The 18689-nt window shown below is 37.8% G+C and overlaps 2 protein-coding genes across 2 annotated transcripts; both read left to right on the top strand.

Annotated features, from left to right (window-relative positions):
* The first annotated feature begins 3112 nt into the window (after positions 1-3112).
* On the top strand, positions 3113-4167 carry LOC128597370 (olfactory receptor 10K1). The gene has a single exon (XM_053607702.1). The coding sequence runs from the start codon at positions 3181-3183 to the stop codon at positions 4120-4122; it is 942 nt and encodes a 313-aa protein (XP_053463677.1). The 5' UTR covers positions 3113-3180; the 3' UTR covers positions 4123-4167.
* A 5645-nt stretch (positions 4168-9812) lies between these two features.
* On the top strand, positions 9813-17336 carry LOC128596482 (olfactory receptor 10R2). The gene is made up of 3 exons (XM_053606099.1): positions 9813-9857; positions 10529-10564; positions 16341-17336. Exons 1-3 carry the CDS (start codon positions 9813-9815, stop codon positions 17283-17285), a joined length of 1026 nt encoding a protein of 341 aa, XP_053462074.1. The 3' UTR covers positions 17286-17336.
* Positions 17337-18689: the final 1353 nt, after the last annotated feature.

Below are 18689 nucleotides of genomic sequence, written 5' to 3'. Positions count from 1 at the left end.
ATGTGGAGAAACGGAAGATTTTCATGTGTATCTAAAAGATAAAAATTCCACTTCTTTACTATCTGAGGCTGTGTATGTAATTTCTCTTAAAGATATAAAGAAATAATGGTATCTATGAAATAAATATGGGAAAATTCAGATATTATCTAAAGCACAGTTAGACCCAGTCTAAGCCTCTGAAAAAACTTATTGTATAGAGTATCCCTTCCCTCCCAGAGCTGGGTATAACTGCTGGTAGTGCCTTCTATGGTCGTGTTGCTCAGTGTGTGTTTGTTTTGAGAATATTTTCTTTTTAAATGTTTTTCTTATATGGCTTTTAAAAAAAGTATTAAAGGCTTGTTGCAAAAATGAAAAAAAAAGGTATCAAGTTAATTCATCAATTCTTTTCTTTTCTTTTGTTTTTTTGAGAGAGAGAGTTTCACTATGTCACCCTCGGTAGAGTGCTGTGGCATCACAGCTCACAGCAACCTCAAACTCTTGGGCCTAAGCGATTCTCCTGCCTCAGCCTCCCAAGTAGCTGAGACCACAGGTGCCTGCCACAACGCACAGCTATTGTTGTCATTGCAGTTGTCATTGTTGCTTAGCTGGCCTGGGCCAGATTCGAACCCACCAGCCTCTGTGTATGTGGCTAGTGCTGCACTGTGCTATGGGCACCAAGTCCATTGAATACTTTTCATAAGGTAAATATTTGAATTTCCAAAAGTTTGCATGTGATTACCCTATGGATTGCTCCCCACCTTTCTGAGAAAACCAGTACCCTCAAGTAGTTTGTATTTAAATCCCAATTACATGAAATCCCAGGGAAGCAGCTGAAAGTTAGATAAACAGGAAGCAGAAGTACCATCTTCAAGCATCATAACTTGAATTCAACCCATAAGTTGTAGAATATCACAGTTAAGGGGTTTCTGAGATCATCAGAGAATCTTTGACTCTCTGAGTTTGAGGGGCTCCTGGGAGTCATAGTACTCAAGGGCTACCTATGCTCAGAACACCTGTAAACTCCTGTGCAGGGATCTCTGATTCAACAGCTCCCAGGCATCCTACCCACGTATTCAGTTATCGCTTACCCTGACCCTTTGATTTTAAATCAGGAGACTATTCAAGTTGAGTACCTCATCCCAAGATGCACAAAACTCGACCTAAAACCTAAATCTTCTCAGTCTAGATTGAGAGATCTTTCACCTTTATTTTATAGCCCTCAGTATGTGACAAGATGAAAAATTTTATTTTTCTGCTCTCTTGTCTTTCTGTGACAGCACCGATGATGACACACTGTGGTGGCCCTTGATGCCATCTTGGGTAGATGGGGGTACCTTCTTACGTGAACTGAGGAGCTAGATCCACAGATTATGAGAAATCCATTACATCAAGCACACAATTCATTTAGGCTATGTAGTTGTGTTAGTATTATGCAAAAGTCCACTTGACTAGAATCAGTCTGGGCCTAAGTGACAAATAATTCAAACAATTTTCTTTCATATTGGGCAGATACAGGTGCTGCTTCAGAATCAGAGAATTCCCAGCTTCCATAGTCTGCTTTATACATCACATTCAGTCGAGTGAAGGCCTTGTCATGGCTAGATGTGAATGAGTTGGAAGACGATCCAGGTGAAAGTCTTTTCTCTGGTGATGAAACGTGATGACAGAAAGCTAAGCAATGATTATAAATGTAGATTTTCCTCACTATTTTGAATACACAGAAATCTATTTGCCCAGGAGGAGGTATTATGTAGGGAAACTTTTACCTTCCTTGACATAGAAGCATAAACTCATACACACACCCCCCACACATAATGAAGATGTAAGTGGTATACACTTTCTCTATATTTACATGTAATAACAGTACCTTTATAGCTATACTAATTTTAGTAAAACAAGTAATTGCTACTAACTTAAGGACAAGTTTGTAGTAAGAACTTAAAAATATAATTTCCAAATTCTCGAGATAGATGCAGTGAGTTTTAGAGATGTCCAGTGATTTAACTTAGGGTCCAGGAAACCAAGGGTTGCTATTGACTAGAAAAATCTAACATCAACAAAACAATTCTGGTGGTAGGTGCTAATAATTTCTCAGCACAAAATGATGTAAAAACCCTCAGAAGCATGTAAATAAAGACTGGATACAGCCAGTACCTGCTGGATGATTTTGCATCCAGAAATTATTTTCTTTACTTCCTAGATTGGGCCACTGAATAATTAAACCTAAAATGACATTAGAAATAATTGTTTCTAGCAGTTTGCAATGTTCAAAAGGATTCTTACTGATGTAACACTGTAAAGAAGATACAAAGCCTATGGTTTATGGCAGGCAAGTGGAACGTGGCAGACTTCCCAATTATACCACTCTGTGCCATTTTTATAAAACTCTATTTCTCTGAGATTCCCTGAGATATCTCAAAATGCCACAAATGCAATAGTCTCTCTTTAATACCCTAGCAACTATTGTCTTCTTAAAAATAGAAAGAAAAGTTTGTACCAATGTTACCTTTTATTCCACCTTGACCCATGTTCTGCCTGGCAGAACTGTTAGTGGTATTTCTTATTGGTCTCTTGTTAGTTTGTCAGAAGTTAAGCTAAAGCTTTTTGTTTGTTTCTCTTATCATTTTGAGGATTAAATATTGTTGTACTGAAAGTGAGACAGAATATATGACACTTTACTACATACCTCAGCATAAAGCCGTCAATAGTAAGTCTCCTCATGCCTGTACTCAGAGATCATCTGATTATTTCTTTCTCCTTTCATTTTACAGTTAGATAAACTGAAGTTCATGTTTATGTTTTAACAATAGTGATTCTTTCATTCTACATTCTCATCAGGTTCAGATGGCAAAATAACATTTTTTCACTTTTGGCAAGTTTTGGGGGCTTACAGTGAGCAAGGAAAACAAGATGGTATACAAAAGGGAAAACTATTAGGCGACTTCCCAACCCTGGAATGAGAAGCGTGTTCTTCAGGTTACGGAAAGCCTCCAAAGTGGTCAGCAGTTATTCTGCGGCACACGTGGCATTAATTCTTCTTTTAGCAGATGTTTAAAAGTTGGAATGAAGAAATTACACCAAACACCTGGAAATGCCTCCCAGCTGCAAACTTTGTGCTGAGTGTTCTGTGCATTTCTACTCTGCGTCCTGGATCCTGGCCTCTACCTCCGTCTCTGAGTCTTCTGCACACAGGTGCCATCCATGGAGCGGGTCAACGAGACAGTGGTGAGAGAGTTTGTCTTCCTGGGCTTCTCCTCCCTGGCCCGGCTGCAGCTGCTGCTCTTCGTCATCTTCCTGCTCCTCTACCTGTTCACTCTGGGCACCAATGCCATCATCATCTCCACCATTGTGCTCGACAGAGCCCTTCACACCCCCATGTACTTCTTCCTTGCTGTCCTGTCCTGCTCTGAAACTTGCTACACCTTTGTCATCGTGCCCAAGATGCTGGTCGACCTGCTGGCCCAGAGGAAGACCATTTCCTTCCTGGGCTGTGCCATCCAGATGTTTTCCTTTCTCTTCCTTGGCTGCTCTCACTCCTTCCTGCTGGCAGCTATGGGCTATGATCGCTACGTGGCCATCTGCAACCCACTGCATTACACGGTACTCATGGGACCTAAGGTGTGCCTGGGGCTAGTGGCCGCTGCCTGTGCTGGTGGCTTCGCTGTCTCCCTGGTCACCTCCTCGCTAGTGTTTCATCTGCCCTTCCACTCCTCCAACCGTCTACATCACTTCTTCTGTGACATCTCCCCTGTCCTCAAACTGGCATCACATCACTCCCGCCTCAGTCAGTTGGTCATATTCATGCTTGGTGTCTTTGTCCTGGTCATTCCTCTGTTACTTATCCTGGTCTCCTACACACGCATCATCTCTGCCATTCTAAGAATCCCTTCCTCTGTTGGAAGATACAAGACCTTCTCCACCTGCGCCTCTCATCTCATTGTTGTAACCCTTCACTACGGTTGTGCCTCTTTTATCTACTTACGGCCCAAGTCCAATTACTCTTCAAGCCAAGACACCCTGATATCTGTATCTTATACCATTCTCACCCCACTGTTCAATCCAATGATTTACAGTTTGAGAAATAAGGAATTTAAATCAGCCCTTCAAAGAGCAATGGGCCAGACTTTGTATCCTGTTAATTAAAGAACCGACTTTTTAACTACATATGTCTAGTATATGCCAGGCAAAATATGTCTCCCCCCCATATTTTCTCATTTAGTTGTCCAACTGTACTTAACATAAGGGCATTCAACAGAAGACAATGAGGCTAAAAGAAGTTAAAGACATTCCGGGTCTCGACTGCCAGTGATGCTTTAACAAGGCTAAGCGGATATGGGGGAAGGACTAACTAAGGAATTGAGGAACAGAAGCAGAATGTCTGTCCATCACTACCCTGTCTTTCCTGAAGACCATAGGCAACCTTTGTCCCACACATCCTGCAACAAACCTTACTGGCCCTTTTTTTTGCCCTAGTCCACCTTCATATTGAAATGTCTTTGTCTTTACATGAGGTTGTTAGTCTTTCCTGTGTTTGAGAGTGGAGCTTCTTTGAGCAGTCTCCTCCCCATGCATATGTGCCCTTGCACACTATCTTGTCTTGGCCCTCATGATTACTCCTTGAACATCACACTCATTTACTCTCTTCAGGAAAGCTACTAGCATGGAATAATTGCTGAACTATCTCAAGTGATTATAAGGAAGAGATCGGGTTAATATGAACAGTGAGCTAGCTAGAGTCTCAGAATGGGCAGAAAACCCACGGAAAATGCTCCTGCGACTCTCCTTGCTGTACAAGACAAAAGCAAGATTCCTTCATTAGCATGGATTTATCATCTAATTTCTGCCCACCTCTCTAGTATTACTGTTTCTAATGTTATTATCCCTTTCTCACATGTGCCCAATTACGCACTCTGGAGACTCAAAGTCGCAGGATTCCTGTATTCTCCCGTGCTCTCTCTCTTTGCAGTAGCTCCCCTCCTTTGTTTAGTTGACAAGTTTCATCTCACACTTTAAGACAATCCCAGCTACCACTTTCCCTCCTCTCCCTCCCGTGTCTGCCCGCTGCTCTCTGCCAGTGGGTTTTGGCTCTGCCTTCTCTGTGTTCTCATGACACCCAAGACATATTTTTATTATTTCTCTGACAATTTCAACAAACATTTATTCTTTCACTAATATTTACTAGAGGTTATTTTAGCTACTAGAAATTAATGGTGGACAAAATATATGTACTCTCTGCTCTCATAAACCTTATAGCCTGTTTCAAGACAGTTGCAGTAAACAGATACACTGGGAGGAAACCCTTCACCACTGGCCTAGTTTAAGTCTATTTTTCCTGAAGGAAAGATACATGCAAGGGCAGAGGAGAGCATCCGAAATGAAATCTAATTTCGATGGAGAGTGCGGGGCTAGTGTCCTAGGGGAACTGATATTTAACATATAACCTGAAGGGTAAGAGTCACCAGGTAAAGGAGATTGTTTGGGGAAATCCTTTCAGATAGAAGAAGCAACGTGTACAAAAGCCCCGAGGAACTGGATGAGTTGGAGGCCAGCAAAGAAAGCCGGTATAACTGCTCTTACAAAATCCATTTTTAATTGACAAATAGAATTATATGTATATATATTTACAGTGCACAACAAGACTTCTTGATATATATATATATATGATATATCATAGAAAGGATAAATAAAGCTTATTAACCTATGCATTACCTCAAATACTTATTTGTTTTTCATGAAAACACTTAACATCTATTCTTTTAGCAATTTTCAAAAATGCAATACTTTGTTATTAACTGTAGTTACCATAACATACAATAGATATTTTAAAACTTTTCCTGCTATCTGACCAACATTTTGAACTCTTTGACCAACATCCCCACCCCACCCCACCCCATGGCCTCTGGTAGCCACTCTCTGCTTTTGAGCTTGACTCTAAGATTTCACATATGAGTGAGAAGATACAGAATATGTATTTCTGTGCCTGGCTTATTTCACTTAAAGTAATGTCCTCCATGTTCATCACATTACTGCAAATCACAGGATTGTCTTCTTTTTTATTAAAGGTAGAATAATATTTCATTGGGTATATATCCCATGTTTTCTTTATTCATCCACTGATGGTCACTTAAGTGGGTTCCACATCTTGGCTATTTGTAAATAATGGTTCTCGTGCAATAAACATGAGATATCTCTTCAATATATGATTTCATGTTTTTCTTTGATAAATGCCAAGTAGTGAGATTGCTGGATTATATGTGGGAGTTCTGTTTTTAGTTTTTTGAGGAGCTGCCATGATGTTTTCCATATGGTTGTATTATTTACATTCTATCAACAGTGTGCAAGAGTTTCCTTTTCTCCACATCTTTGCCAACAGTTATCATTTTTTGTCTTTTTTAGTAGCCAGTATGAAGTAATAGATCTTTGTGGTTTTGATTTGCGCTTTCTTGATAATTAATGATGTTGAGCACTTTTTTTATTAAGTCGTAAACACATAGATCATGTATACATTGATGCCTTTATGGGGTACAATGTGCTGATTTTAAATACAATTAGGAATTCTTACATCAAACTAGTTAATATAGCCTTCACCTCATTACTTAATTATTGTGTAAGACATTTATACTCTATACTTAATAGATTTGACATGTACCGTTGCAATATGAACCACAGGAATGGTCCTACCATTTAACCTCCTTCCATAAAATCTCTCCCCTCCCTTCCTATCACCCTCTTCTTCCCTCCATCATCTTGAGCTATAGTTGTGATTTATCTTTCTTGTGAAAGTATGAGTGATTATAAATTGGTTTCATAATAGTACTGAGTACATTGGATGCTTTTCTTCCATTCTTGAGATATTTTACTAAGAACAATATGTTCCAGCTCCATCCATGTAAATATAAAAGAGGTAAAGCCTCCATCTTTTTTAAGGCTGCATAATATTCCATGGCATACATATACCACAATTTTATACCTGTTGGCCATTTGTATATTTTCATTTGAGAAATGCCTATACTATCTCAAAAGAGAAATTGCTCACTTTTTATTGAGTTATTTTACTGTTGAATCTTTGAGTTCCACTACCAATCCGTAGGTTGTCTCTCTCTCTCTTTTTTCTGTAGGTTGTCTCTCTCTCTCTCTCTTTTTTCATTGTTTCCTTTGCTATGAAGAAGCTTTTTTCTTAATGTAATCCCATTTGTCTACTTTTGCTTTCATTGCCTGTGCTTTTGGGGTACTACTACTTTATCTTGTATCTTTCCGCAATGAATTTGAATTTCCTGACAGCATAGATTTATATATTAGATGCAACCTTGTTGACCCTGTTCTTTGTACACTGTCAGGCATGGCAGAGACGTTTGTCTTATGAATGGTCATGCCTGTACTGCCATTTTTCTGCCCTGAAGCTGCCATCTTCATGCCCCACTTGCTGAATGTTAACTCTAGCCATCCAGGCAGCCAAGGAAACACATGGAAGTCATCTTCACCACTTTTTTTTTTTTTTTTTTTGTAGAGACAGAGTTTCACTTTATGGCCCTCGGTAGAGTGCCATGGCCTCACACAACTCACAGCAACCTCCAACTCCTGGGCTTAAGCGATTCTCTTGCCTCAGCCTCCCGAGTAGCTGGGACTACAGGTGCCCACCACAACGCCCGGCTATTTTTTGGTTGCAGTTTGGCCGGGGCCGGGTTTGAACCCACCACCCTCGGTATATGGGGCTGGCGCCTTACCGACTGAGCCACAGGCACCGCCCCATCTTCACCACTTTTTTTTTAAACTCTCACACCACACATTAAGTCAGATACTAAATCCTGTAGATTCTACTGGCTAACATTTCCTTAGTCACATTGCCTCTACATCTTCCCAGTTCCATCAGTCCTTTGAATTATTCTAACAATTTCAGGTACAATTTTTCATGGTGTTGCCAGAGAGGTCTGAGGGTTGTTGTGATGACCTGAGTAGTAAAGTAGACAGAGGACAGGCCTTAAAAACATTCTGGCCTGATAAACAATTGCAGACCTTCAACCTGTTTCTGCCAGCTTATAGAAACTGCAACACATACTTCCTTTGGGTCTAATAGTCTACCATTTGACGTAAATAGCCACATTTTACCTAATTTGAATGCTCACACTCCACCCCAAAGTGAATATGGGATGTATATTATATATAAACTTACCCTTGGCACATGTACTCAACTCTCTTAAATATGTATGGCTTTCCCCCCAAATGCTTAAAATGTGTGACTCTATTATATGATACAGGACCTGTGAGGCGTAAAAACCAACCTGCCCTTTCTCTTTTCTTTCTCTCTCTCTCTCTCTTTTTTTTGGAAATAATAGTCTCATTCTATCACCCTGGGTAGAGTGCTTGTGTTATCATCATAACTCCTTGCAACCTTAAACTCTTGGGCTCAAGAGATTCTCTTGCCTCAGCCTCCCAAGTAGCTGGGAATACAGGTGCCCAACATAATGCCTGGCTAATTTTTCTATTTTTTCAGTAGTGACGGGGTGTCTCTCTCATGCTGGCCTCGAATTCCTGAGCTCAGTCAATCCACTCACCTCAGCCTCCCAGAGTGCTAGGATTACACACGTGAGCCACCATACCCCACCTTCCCTTTCCTTTTACAAAGACAGTGCATCTTTAGTCCTAGCTAGAGACTATCTCTTTCCAGTTTACAAATTGCTATCACCAGTAAAGCCCTCCTTTCTACCATTTAGCTATCCTGGTGATCTCCTGGAGGACATTGGGAAGATTAAATAAGATAACATATGCAAAACACTTAGAAGAGTGTGAAGGATCACAGTCCACTGCACCCTTGTAGGTGAATCAGTCTTATTTGTGCTCCTTGAAGTTACGAGACCCCGAGAAGGGACATTTCCAGTACTTGGGCTAGATGTGAGTTTTGGGGATATTCTCCCCCAGCTCACGTAAGCAGCTTTGCTGAAAAATGCAGGCAGTCACGCCTTTAAGGAAAGAATACCCTGGAGGGCTCTCGCCAGGCTGTAGCTGGAGACAGAGCATCTGCCTCGGGCCATGGACTGTTGCACTTAATCCCCTATCTCTATTTACACAAAAACTTTCAGTTAATCATATATAGACGTAGGCATACAGAAGACACAACCCCGCCCTTTGTGTTCATCTCCATTGTTTATCTCTAAACAAGATATTCTTGGTTTAGAAAGGTATGTACGTACTTTACTGGATTAACTCTGATAAGGCATCTTTACCTTTTGTCTTCCTTGTTCTTAGATTATTTCTATCTGATGATTTTGGATATATAAGAATGTGAATAAGAACAGCCATTTGCTGCTGTGCCTGAGCCAGCACCAGCCATCCCTTAATAAATCATTCATTTTGTCTGCAGTGTCTGCCTCTGTGTCTCTGACTAGGCCAGTGGACAGCAACAAGAGTGTCTTACATATATTTCACATTATTTAAATATTGATCATCATCATCTTTCTAACATAAAAATATCATCAGATAATGTCCCAGTTTACATTCCTTCAATGCCTCCCAAACAGATTTGAAGGTAAATTTTCATTCTTTAAATTAAAGTTCCTACCAAAGTACCTGCTGTTTCAAATGATGACACGTATTTTTTTCATGCTTTTTTACCTTTATATGTACTATTTTACTGATATTTATCTTTATTATTATTTGCCTACCCTCTACTCAGATTTCCAATTTTCACTTAGGCATAAACTTCTCTAGGAAGTTATTGACCTCTATGATCTAATTCACATTTATTTGCTCTCTGCTGGCACGATGCCACCTGCATCTCCCCCTTATAATCCTCCATGACGGCTGACTGCAGTTCGTGCCCCTTCATAATCCGCATCATGGCATACTGCAGTGAGTTGCCTTCTCTGTCTCCTCCTTTGGAGGTTCATTTCTTAAGGTGGGAACTATTACTTATTTGAGTTCCTATTTCATGACTATGCCACAGGTCATGGAAGAAACTAGGAAGTAAGTATATACTCTGGAATAAATAACGACATCAGTGATTTCTTTGGGCTCTGTCACATCTCCCCGACTTGCTCCTTGCTGCTATCACTGCTGGATCTATAGTAACCTATCAGTCCATTGATCTGCCATTTTTCAAAAACTATCTCTCCCCTTGAAGAGAGAAGGTAGAGTTCATCAGTGAAAAAGAGTGCAGGACATTCCTGTTTGCAAAAAAAGAGTGAAAGTCAGGAACCCCAGGAGAAAGCCCATGGGAAGAGGCTACCAGGGCTTTCCTCTTGGTGGCGTCCAGTAGTCTTCAGATTTCTGATGAGTCCTCTTACTAGATAATCTGAAATAGGACACCAACTAATTCCACAAGTCTATTGTATGGTTTATTGATTTGGCAAAAGAGCCTGGAGGAGTGTTTTCCCCTTGGATCATAGCTGCTAATTGAGAGAAAGCAGAATGCATCAGAAGCAATGTGGGCATGACTCCCGAGGGTGCTAGCTAGTAAAATTACCAAGGAGGGCATTGACTTAGATGCTGATATCCAGAAACAAAACTTCATTAATTACATTCATTAGAGTTGTGGCTGGGCCAAGCAATGTAGAGAGTTATAAGGACCACCGTTCTGGGGAACACAATGGTAAGACTTTTGCTGTTGGCTTGAAAATTTTTAAGAGAACCGAAGATGTGTAATAGACCAGAAATGCTTTAGATGTGGCAAATTACAGAGACATTTTCTTAAATGGCTTGGACCATGGTTAGAAAATAACTGCATTCCTCTTTGCCCTAGAATTAGTAATTTGGGGCATGTGAAACTTATTCACAGTGGGACTTTTGTCTTTATTTTATATACGTAGATGTCTTAAAAAATTTATGCCATTTCAAAGATGATAGCTAGTTATACCTATATCTTATGTTATATTCAGAAATTATTGGTATTTTCTTAGACTTGGATCTATAAAAAATACATGACAGGGAAGGGCTGCAGGGTGGTTATAAGAAAAGTAGCTTAATAGGGAGATTGTGTCTAAGGTTGAGGTCTTAAGGATAGGAAAAAACACCATTAGAGATATTGCAGAATGGTCATAGGAGCTATCCCTAGCATCAATATTAAGAAGAAAGGAAGGAAGGAAGGAAGAAGGGAGGGAGGGATAAGAAATAGGGCTTCTTGTGTTCAAATCTGGGCTACAGTTTTTACTTATGCTGTCTATTAATCTTTATAATATCCCAAATTTCAGAAGAAAAAACTAAAATTCAGGAGGATTATTTGCCCAAGGAAAATACTTCAACAAGGATGTGAAGTCATACCTTTCTACTGCATCTGTAGTGCTTTCTTCACGACAAAAATCTTTATCCATCTTCTTTGCTCATTAGCAGTGTCTTTACCTGCTATATGAGAAATACCTATACATCAGTTGCATGGACTTATTCATGTATTAATTTGATTAATCGCTGATTTTACTACATAGATTTTTGAATATTTACTATTACTAGAAACTCTAATGCTGTTAGGGTTAGAGAGATGTATATAAATACATAGTTCCTGGTATGTAAACTTTTGTCAATTTAATAACATGGTCTTTTCCTTCTAAATTTTCGAATTGTACTAAACAAGAAAGATTATTGCCTAGAATTATTAAGTTTCAAATGTGAGGACTTCTAGAATGAATGTTTCACAAGGGCAGGGTTTTTATTTTGTTCACTGATGTATCCCAAACATCTAATGGAGTGTTAGGACTTAGAATGTAACCAGTAAATATTTGTTAAATTGAAAGAGTGCTTGGGAACCTGACTTGACAGAAAATGATTAGAAAGACCACAGGATCTGCCTAACTACAGACAAAGGTATTGTCACATGATATGGCTCACTGTGTGTTCACCATACTACATGAAGTTCCATATATTAAAAATTGAGATAAAATCTGGGAGTTATAAGAAATGAGTTTGTAGTGTCATAAGAAACCAAATTATCAGCTCCTTTTCCTTCCTTCCCCTCCTCTTATTACCCCCCCTTCTTTTCTTTTACTAAAGAACTTGGAATTTTATAAAGTTTGCAGGAATCATTATGGGGTTTTGAGTAAGGAGGAACTTGCTTACATGTAAACATTAATGTCTTTGAGATTTCTGCTTCTTCCCAGTTGAACCGTTTCAACATACACTTTTTATTTTTTCTCCTGTCATCTTCTCTCTTCTCCAAGCTGTTCTCTGTGCCCATAACATCATGCTTTCCATTCTCAGGTCCCTAATCTCTGCTGCCCACATAATCTCTCCAATTGCTCTTCCCAGGTTAAAAGGAAGAAAACAAGAAAAGAAAAAAAAAAAAGAAAATTAGAGCTTCCTTTCTTGAATGAATTTGTATAATCTCTTCTTTCAGGCCAGAGTATGAGAGAGGAATCAGCAAACAATATCAAAATTAAAGAATGCCTTGGTATATTCATTTTTCTTTTCAGAAACACTGATTCTCTTAAGAATCTGTAGTTCTGCTTCTAGAGAAGAATCAAGAGTGTCAAAAACAGCAGATATGGGAATCAGGGAGGCTGAAGAGGTAAAGAAACTTCATCTTCATCAGTTGGTCAGACTTTTGAGTTGTATTCTATATTCAGAGCTCTATCCGTAAGACAAAGAGGTAAAATCGTCACTCAGTATCATGTACATGAGCTGCTACAGAAATGAAATAAAAGACTTATTTTAAGTGAGGGCTGTTCAGACTGTGTGTACTTTGCACTAATCTTCTCTGCTTCTTACCTCTGCTCTGTTTGGATTTTAAAATTGCTGGTATTGACCATGCAATTGATCTCTATGACCCCAGTCATGGTATAAGCATAAAGCTTCAAAATCACTGTCTTAGAATGGCAGATTTGTCTACATGAGAAAGAGGCCAACAAGAAAAACAATAGCAAAGAAAACAATACCACAGGAGATAACTTTCTATGTAGCAGGTGCTGCTCTCAGTACTTACATAAATCAATACACTTAATACTTATGACAATCCATTTCCTAGATGAGAAAATGATAAAATACAGGGAGGTTAAATAAATTGTCCAAGGTCACACAGCTGCCCAACAGAAGCACTGGGACCCAAATCCAAGTTATCAGTCTCCAGATTCTGTGTTCTCATTCACTACACAATAATACTGCGTTTCTTAAACCTAATACTACTAGTTTATATTATAACTTCCAAATTTCCCTACTATAAATATAACTTTATATACTAGTCTGTTTTAGTAGGGTAAATTTTTTTAAAAATAGCATCATTTGAACAATATATTCTTGAATATATTCAAGACTCTTCATACATTTTGCTAAATTTCTTTGCATACATTTATAACCCATTTATAATTCTGTTACTAAATATTTTTGTTGCTTGTCACATACCCCATGTCACTATTGCTAATTTGATGAGTGTAAATGATGTCTCAGTTTAAGTTTCACTGGCAGTGTACTTTAAAGTACATTTTGATATGTTTAATCCTTTTTATTTCTGTTTGAAAAACTGTATTCTTATAACTGTTTTATTCTTTAGAGTTTGTTATTTTCTCCATCAGTTTGTAATAAGTTTTTATTAATGTTAACATTTTAAGAATATTTTTGGTAATTTTCATTTGTTGTTTGCTTTTTAATATTCCTGATTGTGTTTTTATTGTAAATAAATATTTTATTATACACAAATTATTATTTACATTTTAATATGTAGAATACAACTGACATTATATTCTAGAACTTATCAATATTAAATTTTATGTTGCATTTTCCCCTTTGGCTTAATAATTATTTAGTAGTATTTTATTTTATTTTTTTATTTAAGATAAATATTTAAGATACATAAGGGTTATAGTTGAAAATTATCAGGTAGAAGAGCTTCTAAAAAATGTGACTTCCATATGATTTTCTAAAGAGAAAATTAAAACATTTTAGTGATCAGTGCTCAAAGGCATAGATAATTTTTCTTATTTTTAAATATAATAGTTTGATGAGGATATGCTTTGATTTGACTTTTTTTTTGTTATTTTCAGTTTGGCTAATTTTTTTTTTTTTATTATTTGGGATTCATTGAGGGTACAAAGAATTAGGTTACACTGATTGTGGTTGTTAGGTAAATTCCCTCTTTTTCACTTCTAGTGCACTTTAAAGTAGATTTTGGGGCACAAAGTAGTTGTGTCCCGCCCCCAAGAGATGTTTCATACACCGTAACTCCCTATTCCACTCCCTCCTCCCCTCTCCCCACTCCCTCATTTTCCTATCCCCCCTTACATTAGATTATCTATTGTCTTTATATTAGAATTGAGTACATTGGATTCTTGCTTCTCCATTCTTGTGATGCTTCACTAAGAAGAATGTGTTCGAACTCAATCCAGATTAATACAAAAGATATAAAGTCTCCATCTTTTTTAATGGCTGAATAGTATTCCATGGCATACATATACCACAACTTGTTAATCCGTTACTGAGTTCATGGGCATTTAGGCTGTTTCCACCTTTTGGCAACTGTAAATTGAGCTGCAAATGTTCCTATGATAATAGGATTTTTTTCTTCTGAGTAGATGCCCAGTAATGGGATTGTAGGATATATATCACTTGTGTATATACATGTAAGTTTCTCCCTCAAAACTTAAAAAAAAAAGTTTAATGTACCACAGAATTCATCCATTTTGATTTGTTAATTGATGGAGTTGTGTTACCATCCCCACATTCAGTTTTAGAATATTTAGTCATCCTCAAAAGACACCATTTGCTTCTTTGTGGCCCTCATTCATATAGGCCCTCCTGTATGCCCTCATTCCAATGTTAGAACTAACATGTTTCTCCCTTTTTAAGTTTTCTTTTTCTGGACCTTTTCTATAAATAAAATTTGCAATGTATAGTCATTTGCATTTGGCCATGTTTACTTGACATAATGTTTTTGAAGACAATTTATGGTGTAGTATGTAGCAGTACTTCATTTCTTTTTATTGCTGCATGGTGTTTAATTTTATAGCTATAGCAAATTTCATTTATCCATTTATAATTTGATACACATTTGCATAATTTCCTTTTTTGGCTATGATAAGTAATGCTACTACAAATATTCACAATATTCAGTCTTGCTTGGATAGTAGTCACTTCTCTTTAGTAGAATTTTAGAGATGAAATTGCTGGGCCATGTTATAAATAATTTTAAATAATGGCTAAACCATTTTCCAAAGTGATTGTATAATTTTACATTTCCATCAGCAATATGTGAGAATCTCAAGTTTTCCACATTTTCACCAGCAGCTTTTGGTTTCAAACTTTTAAGTTGCATGGAAATAGTCATTTCCTCATGGTTTTCATTTATATTTCTCTAATGGCTAATGTTATTAAGCATCTTTTCAAATGCTTATTATCTATTTATATACTTTGTGAAATGTCTATTTGAATTATTTGCTGATTTTTTCCAGCTAGGGTATTACACTTGCTTACTTAATTGTAAGAGTTATTTATTTATTTTGGATACAAATCTCTTATTAGATATATGATTTGCAAATATGTTGTTTCTATTTGTGGTATGCCTCTTTATTTTTATAATGGTTCATTTTCAAGTGTTTAATTTATGGACTCTCAATTTGTCTATTGACCTAGTAGCTCTGTTCCCATATCATACTGTCTTGATGATTGTGCCTTTAGAGTAAGCTTTTAAATCAGCAGGTATAAATCCTCCATCTTTGTTCCTTTTGTTTTTTAATTTCCAATTTCTTTCTGTGTACATTTTATGATTATCTTAACAATTATTACAAGAAAAGCCTGGTGGTATTTATAGGAATTAGAATTGATTATATAGATCAATCTGGGCAGAATTACCTCTTGATTTTATTAAGCCATTCAACTTATAAACATGGTTATTCTTCATTGATTCAAATCTTTCATAATTTCTCTCAACCACGTTTGGTATGGTTTTCTGTGTGTGTCTTATACTTATTTTGTTAAGTTTGCTGTTAGATATTTTTTATGCTACTGCAAATGGAATTTTCTTAATATCATTTTTGGATTGTCTACTGCTAGTTGAAGCAGGAAAAATAATGAACCTTCAAAGATGTCCACATTTTAATCCTTGGAACTTGAAAATATGTTAGATCACATGGAAAGGGTTGGAATTAAGATTGCAGATGGAATTATCCGACCTTAAAATATGGAGATTCCCGGCAGTTTTCTGGTAGGTCCAATGTCATTGCAAGGATTCTTAAAAGTGGAAGAGAGAATCAGAAAGTCAAAGAAAGAGATGTAATGTTTTTGATACAAGAAGGGGACCATGAATCAATCAATGTGAGAAGAAACTGGGAAAGGTAAGTACAAGGCAAGAGTCATCCCTGGTGCCTCCAGAAAGGAACACAGGTTTTCATATCCCAGATTTTTACATCCGTGTTAACGTATATGTTTACTTCTTCCGCTCTTCTCCACAGGTCTTGGAAGAAAATTTTACCATGGTCGCTGAGTTTCTGCTGCTGGGATTTTCAAGCCTTGGTGAAATTCAGCTTCCCCTCTTTGTGGTTTTTCTTTTTCTGTATCTAGTTATTCTCAGTGGCAATGTCACTATTGTCAGTGTCATCCGCCTGGATCAAAGCCTCCACACACCCATGTACTTCTTCCTGGGCATCCTCTCAACATCTGAGACCTTCTACACCTTTGTTATCCTGCCCAAGATGCTCATCAATCTACTTTCTGTGGCCAGGACAATCTCCTTTACCTGTTGTGCCATTCAAATGTTCTTCTTCCTTGGTTTTGCTATCACCAACTGCCTGCTATTGGGTGTGATGGGGTATGATCGCTATGCTGCCATCTGTCGTCCTCTGCATTATCCCATTCTTATGAACTGGCAGATGTGTGGAAAACTGGCATCTGCCTGTGGGATTGGAGGCTTCTTGGCCTCCCTTACTGTAGTAAATTTAGTTTTCAGCCTCCCTTTCTGTAGCGCCAACAAGGTCAATCATTACTTCTGTGACATCTCACCAGTCATACGTCTGGCTTGTACCAATACAGATGTCAATGAATTTGTCATATTTATCTGTGGGGTTCTTGTACTTGTGGTTCCCTTTTTCTTTATCTGTGTTTCTTATCTCTGCATTCTGAGAACTATCCTGAAGATTCCCTCAGTGGAGGGCAGAAGGAAAGCCTTTTCCACTTGTGCCTCTCACCTCACTGTTGTTATTGTTCACTATGGCTGTGCTTCCTTCATTTACCTAAGGCCTTCAGCAAACTATGTATCCAACAAGGACAGGCTGGTAACAGTGACATACACCATTGTCACTCCACTGCTAAATCCCATGGTATATAGCCTCAGAAACAAGGATGTCCAGCTTGCTCTCAGAAAAATGTTGGGCAAAAAAGGATCTTTACTATACGACTGAAATGTTATTATATTTTAATTTCCATAATAAATAATGCCTTCTTTTGCCACATGCATGTTGTACTAAGACTCTTTAAGATGCTTGTCATAAAATATACTTTTCTCTTCACAACTTCTTTAAATCCAGTCTGCAGACTAATGTTTTTCAGCTTCTCAGAATTTCAGCTGAGCTCACAAATTTAAATGTCCAGTCTACTGTAATAACTAAAAGTCTAAATTTCCTTAAAAGCCAAAAATTTCTGCCTACCTTAAATACTGATCTTTGCATCAGGAAGCCTACATTGGCGCTGAGAGAGGTTGACTTATGTATTAGATCTTTCAACAACCACTTCTCTCTCCACTTATTTCAGTAACTGAACCTTCAAGTATTGCATTGTGATGGGAGGCACATGTGGGAGAAACTTCTTACCTATCATGCATTGGTAATGGTGGTCTCAGGGCTTTGCAGGTGTTGCACACTGACACTGTCTCATGTGAGGAGCTTTCCTGAATGTTAGAGCAATTCCGTATAGGGAGCTACCACATTTCTTGTGATATGGTTGAAGCTGCCTCTGGCTGACAGCTTGTGAATTTGCCTCTTAATTCTGAGAGTTCAATGCTTTTCTGGGTCATATGTCATCTAGAGGTCTTGTTGGACAAAGTCCTTTTTCAATTGATTCCAGAATGATGATTTCTCCCAAATGGCTAATATCTGATCCAAAATAAAATGTTGAGCATCCTCGCCATCTAGAGTCTTTCTCTATGCTCTGCTGTCTTAGACTCCTACATTCATTTTCTCAGGTTATCTTAGTTATCAGTTCACTCTGTGCCTTTATCTCTAGGAAAGAAATATCAGTCCTGAAGTAGCTCCCTGCTCTTGGAGAAGACAAAACATCAGGTAGTCTAATAGCTTGCTCCAAAGACTATATTCCTTCTCCCCTTTCTGTTCTCAACGTATTTCATTTTTGAGAGTGGTGAATGCATTCTCTTCCCTCAGCTCTTGTGCCCCAATTGAAACTAAGACAGAAACGCTCACTTTTTTATATCACATGACACTACTACCTGTTTTTCCTTTCCTTTTCTTTTTTTAATTAAATCATAACTGTGTACATTAATGCATTTATGGGGTACAATGTGCTGATTTGATATACAATGTGGAATGCTTACATCTATAGAATAAAGTGTTATTATAGGGCTTATTTGTAAATATTGAATTCAGAAAGTTACTAGTTGTATAGTCAAATAGTTGGCCTGGACAGTAGAATAGCCGTGGATGATCACACTAGGTCACACATTGCAACATGCACTTCTTTAAAGAATCTGTTTGAAGCCATATACCCAATGTGTGAAATTGTCCTTGTCATATATGTATATGGGGAAGATACTCAATTACAATTTAAGGAGTTTTCAGTGTATCTCCAAGCAT

This window comes from Nycticebus coucang, chromosome 10 (genome assembly GCF_027406575.1).
Source record: "Nycticebus coucang isolate mNycCou1 chromosome 10, mNycCou1.pri, whole genome shotgun sequence".
In the NCBI taxonomy this organism is placed as follows: domain Eukaryota; kingdom Metazoa; phylum Chordata; class Mammalia; order Primates; family Lorisidae; genus Nycticebus; species Nycticebus coucang.
Note: the sequence above shows the minus strand (reverse complement) of the source record. Positions and strands in the feature narration are given on the sequence as shown.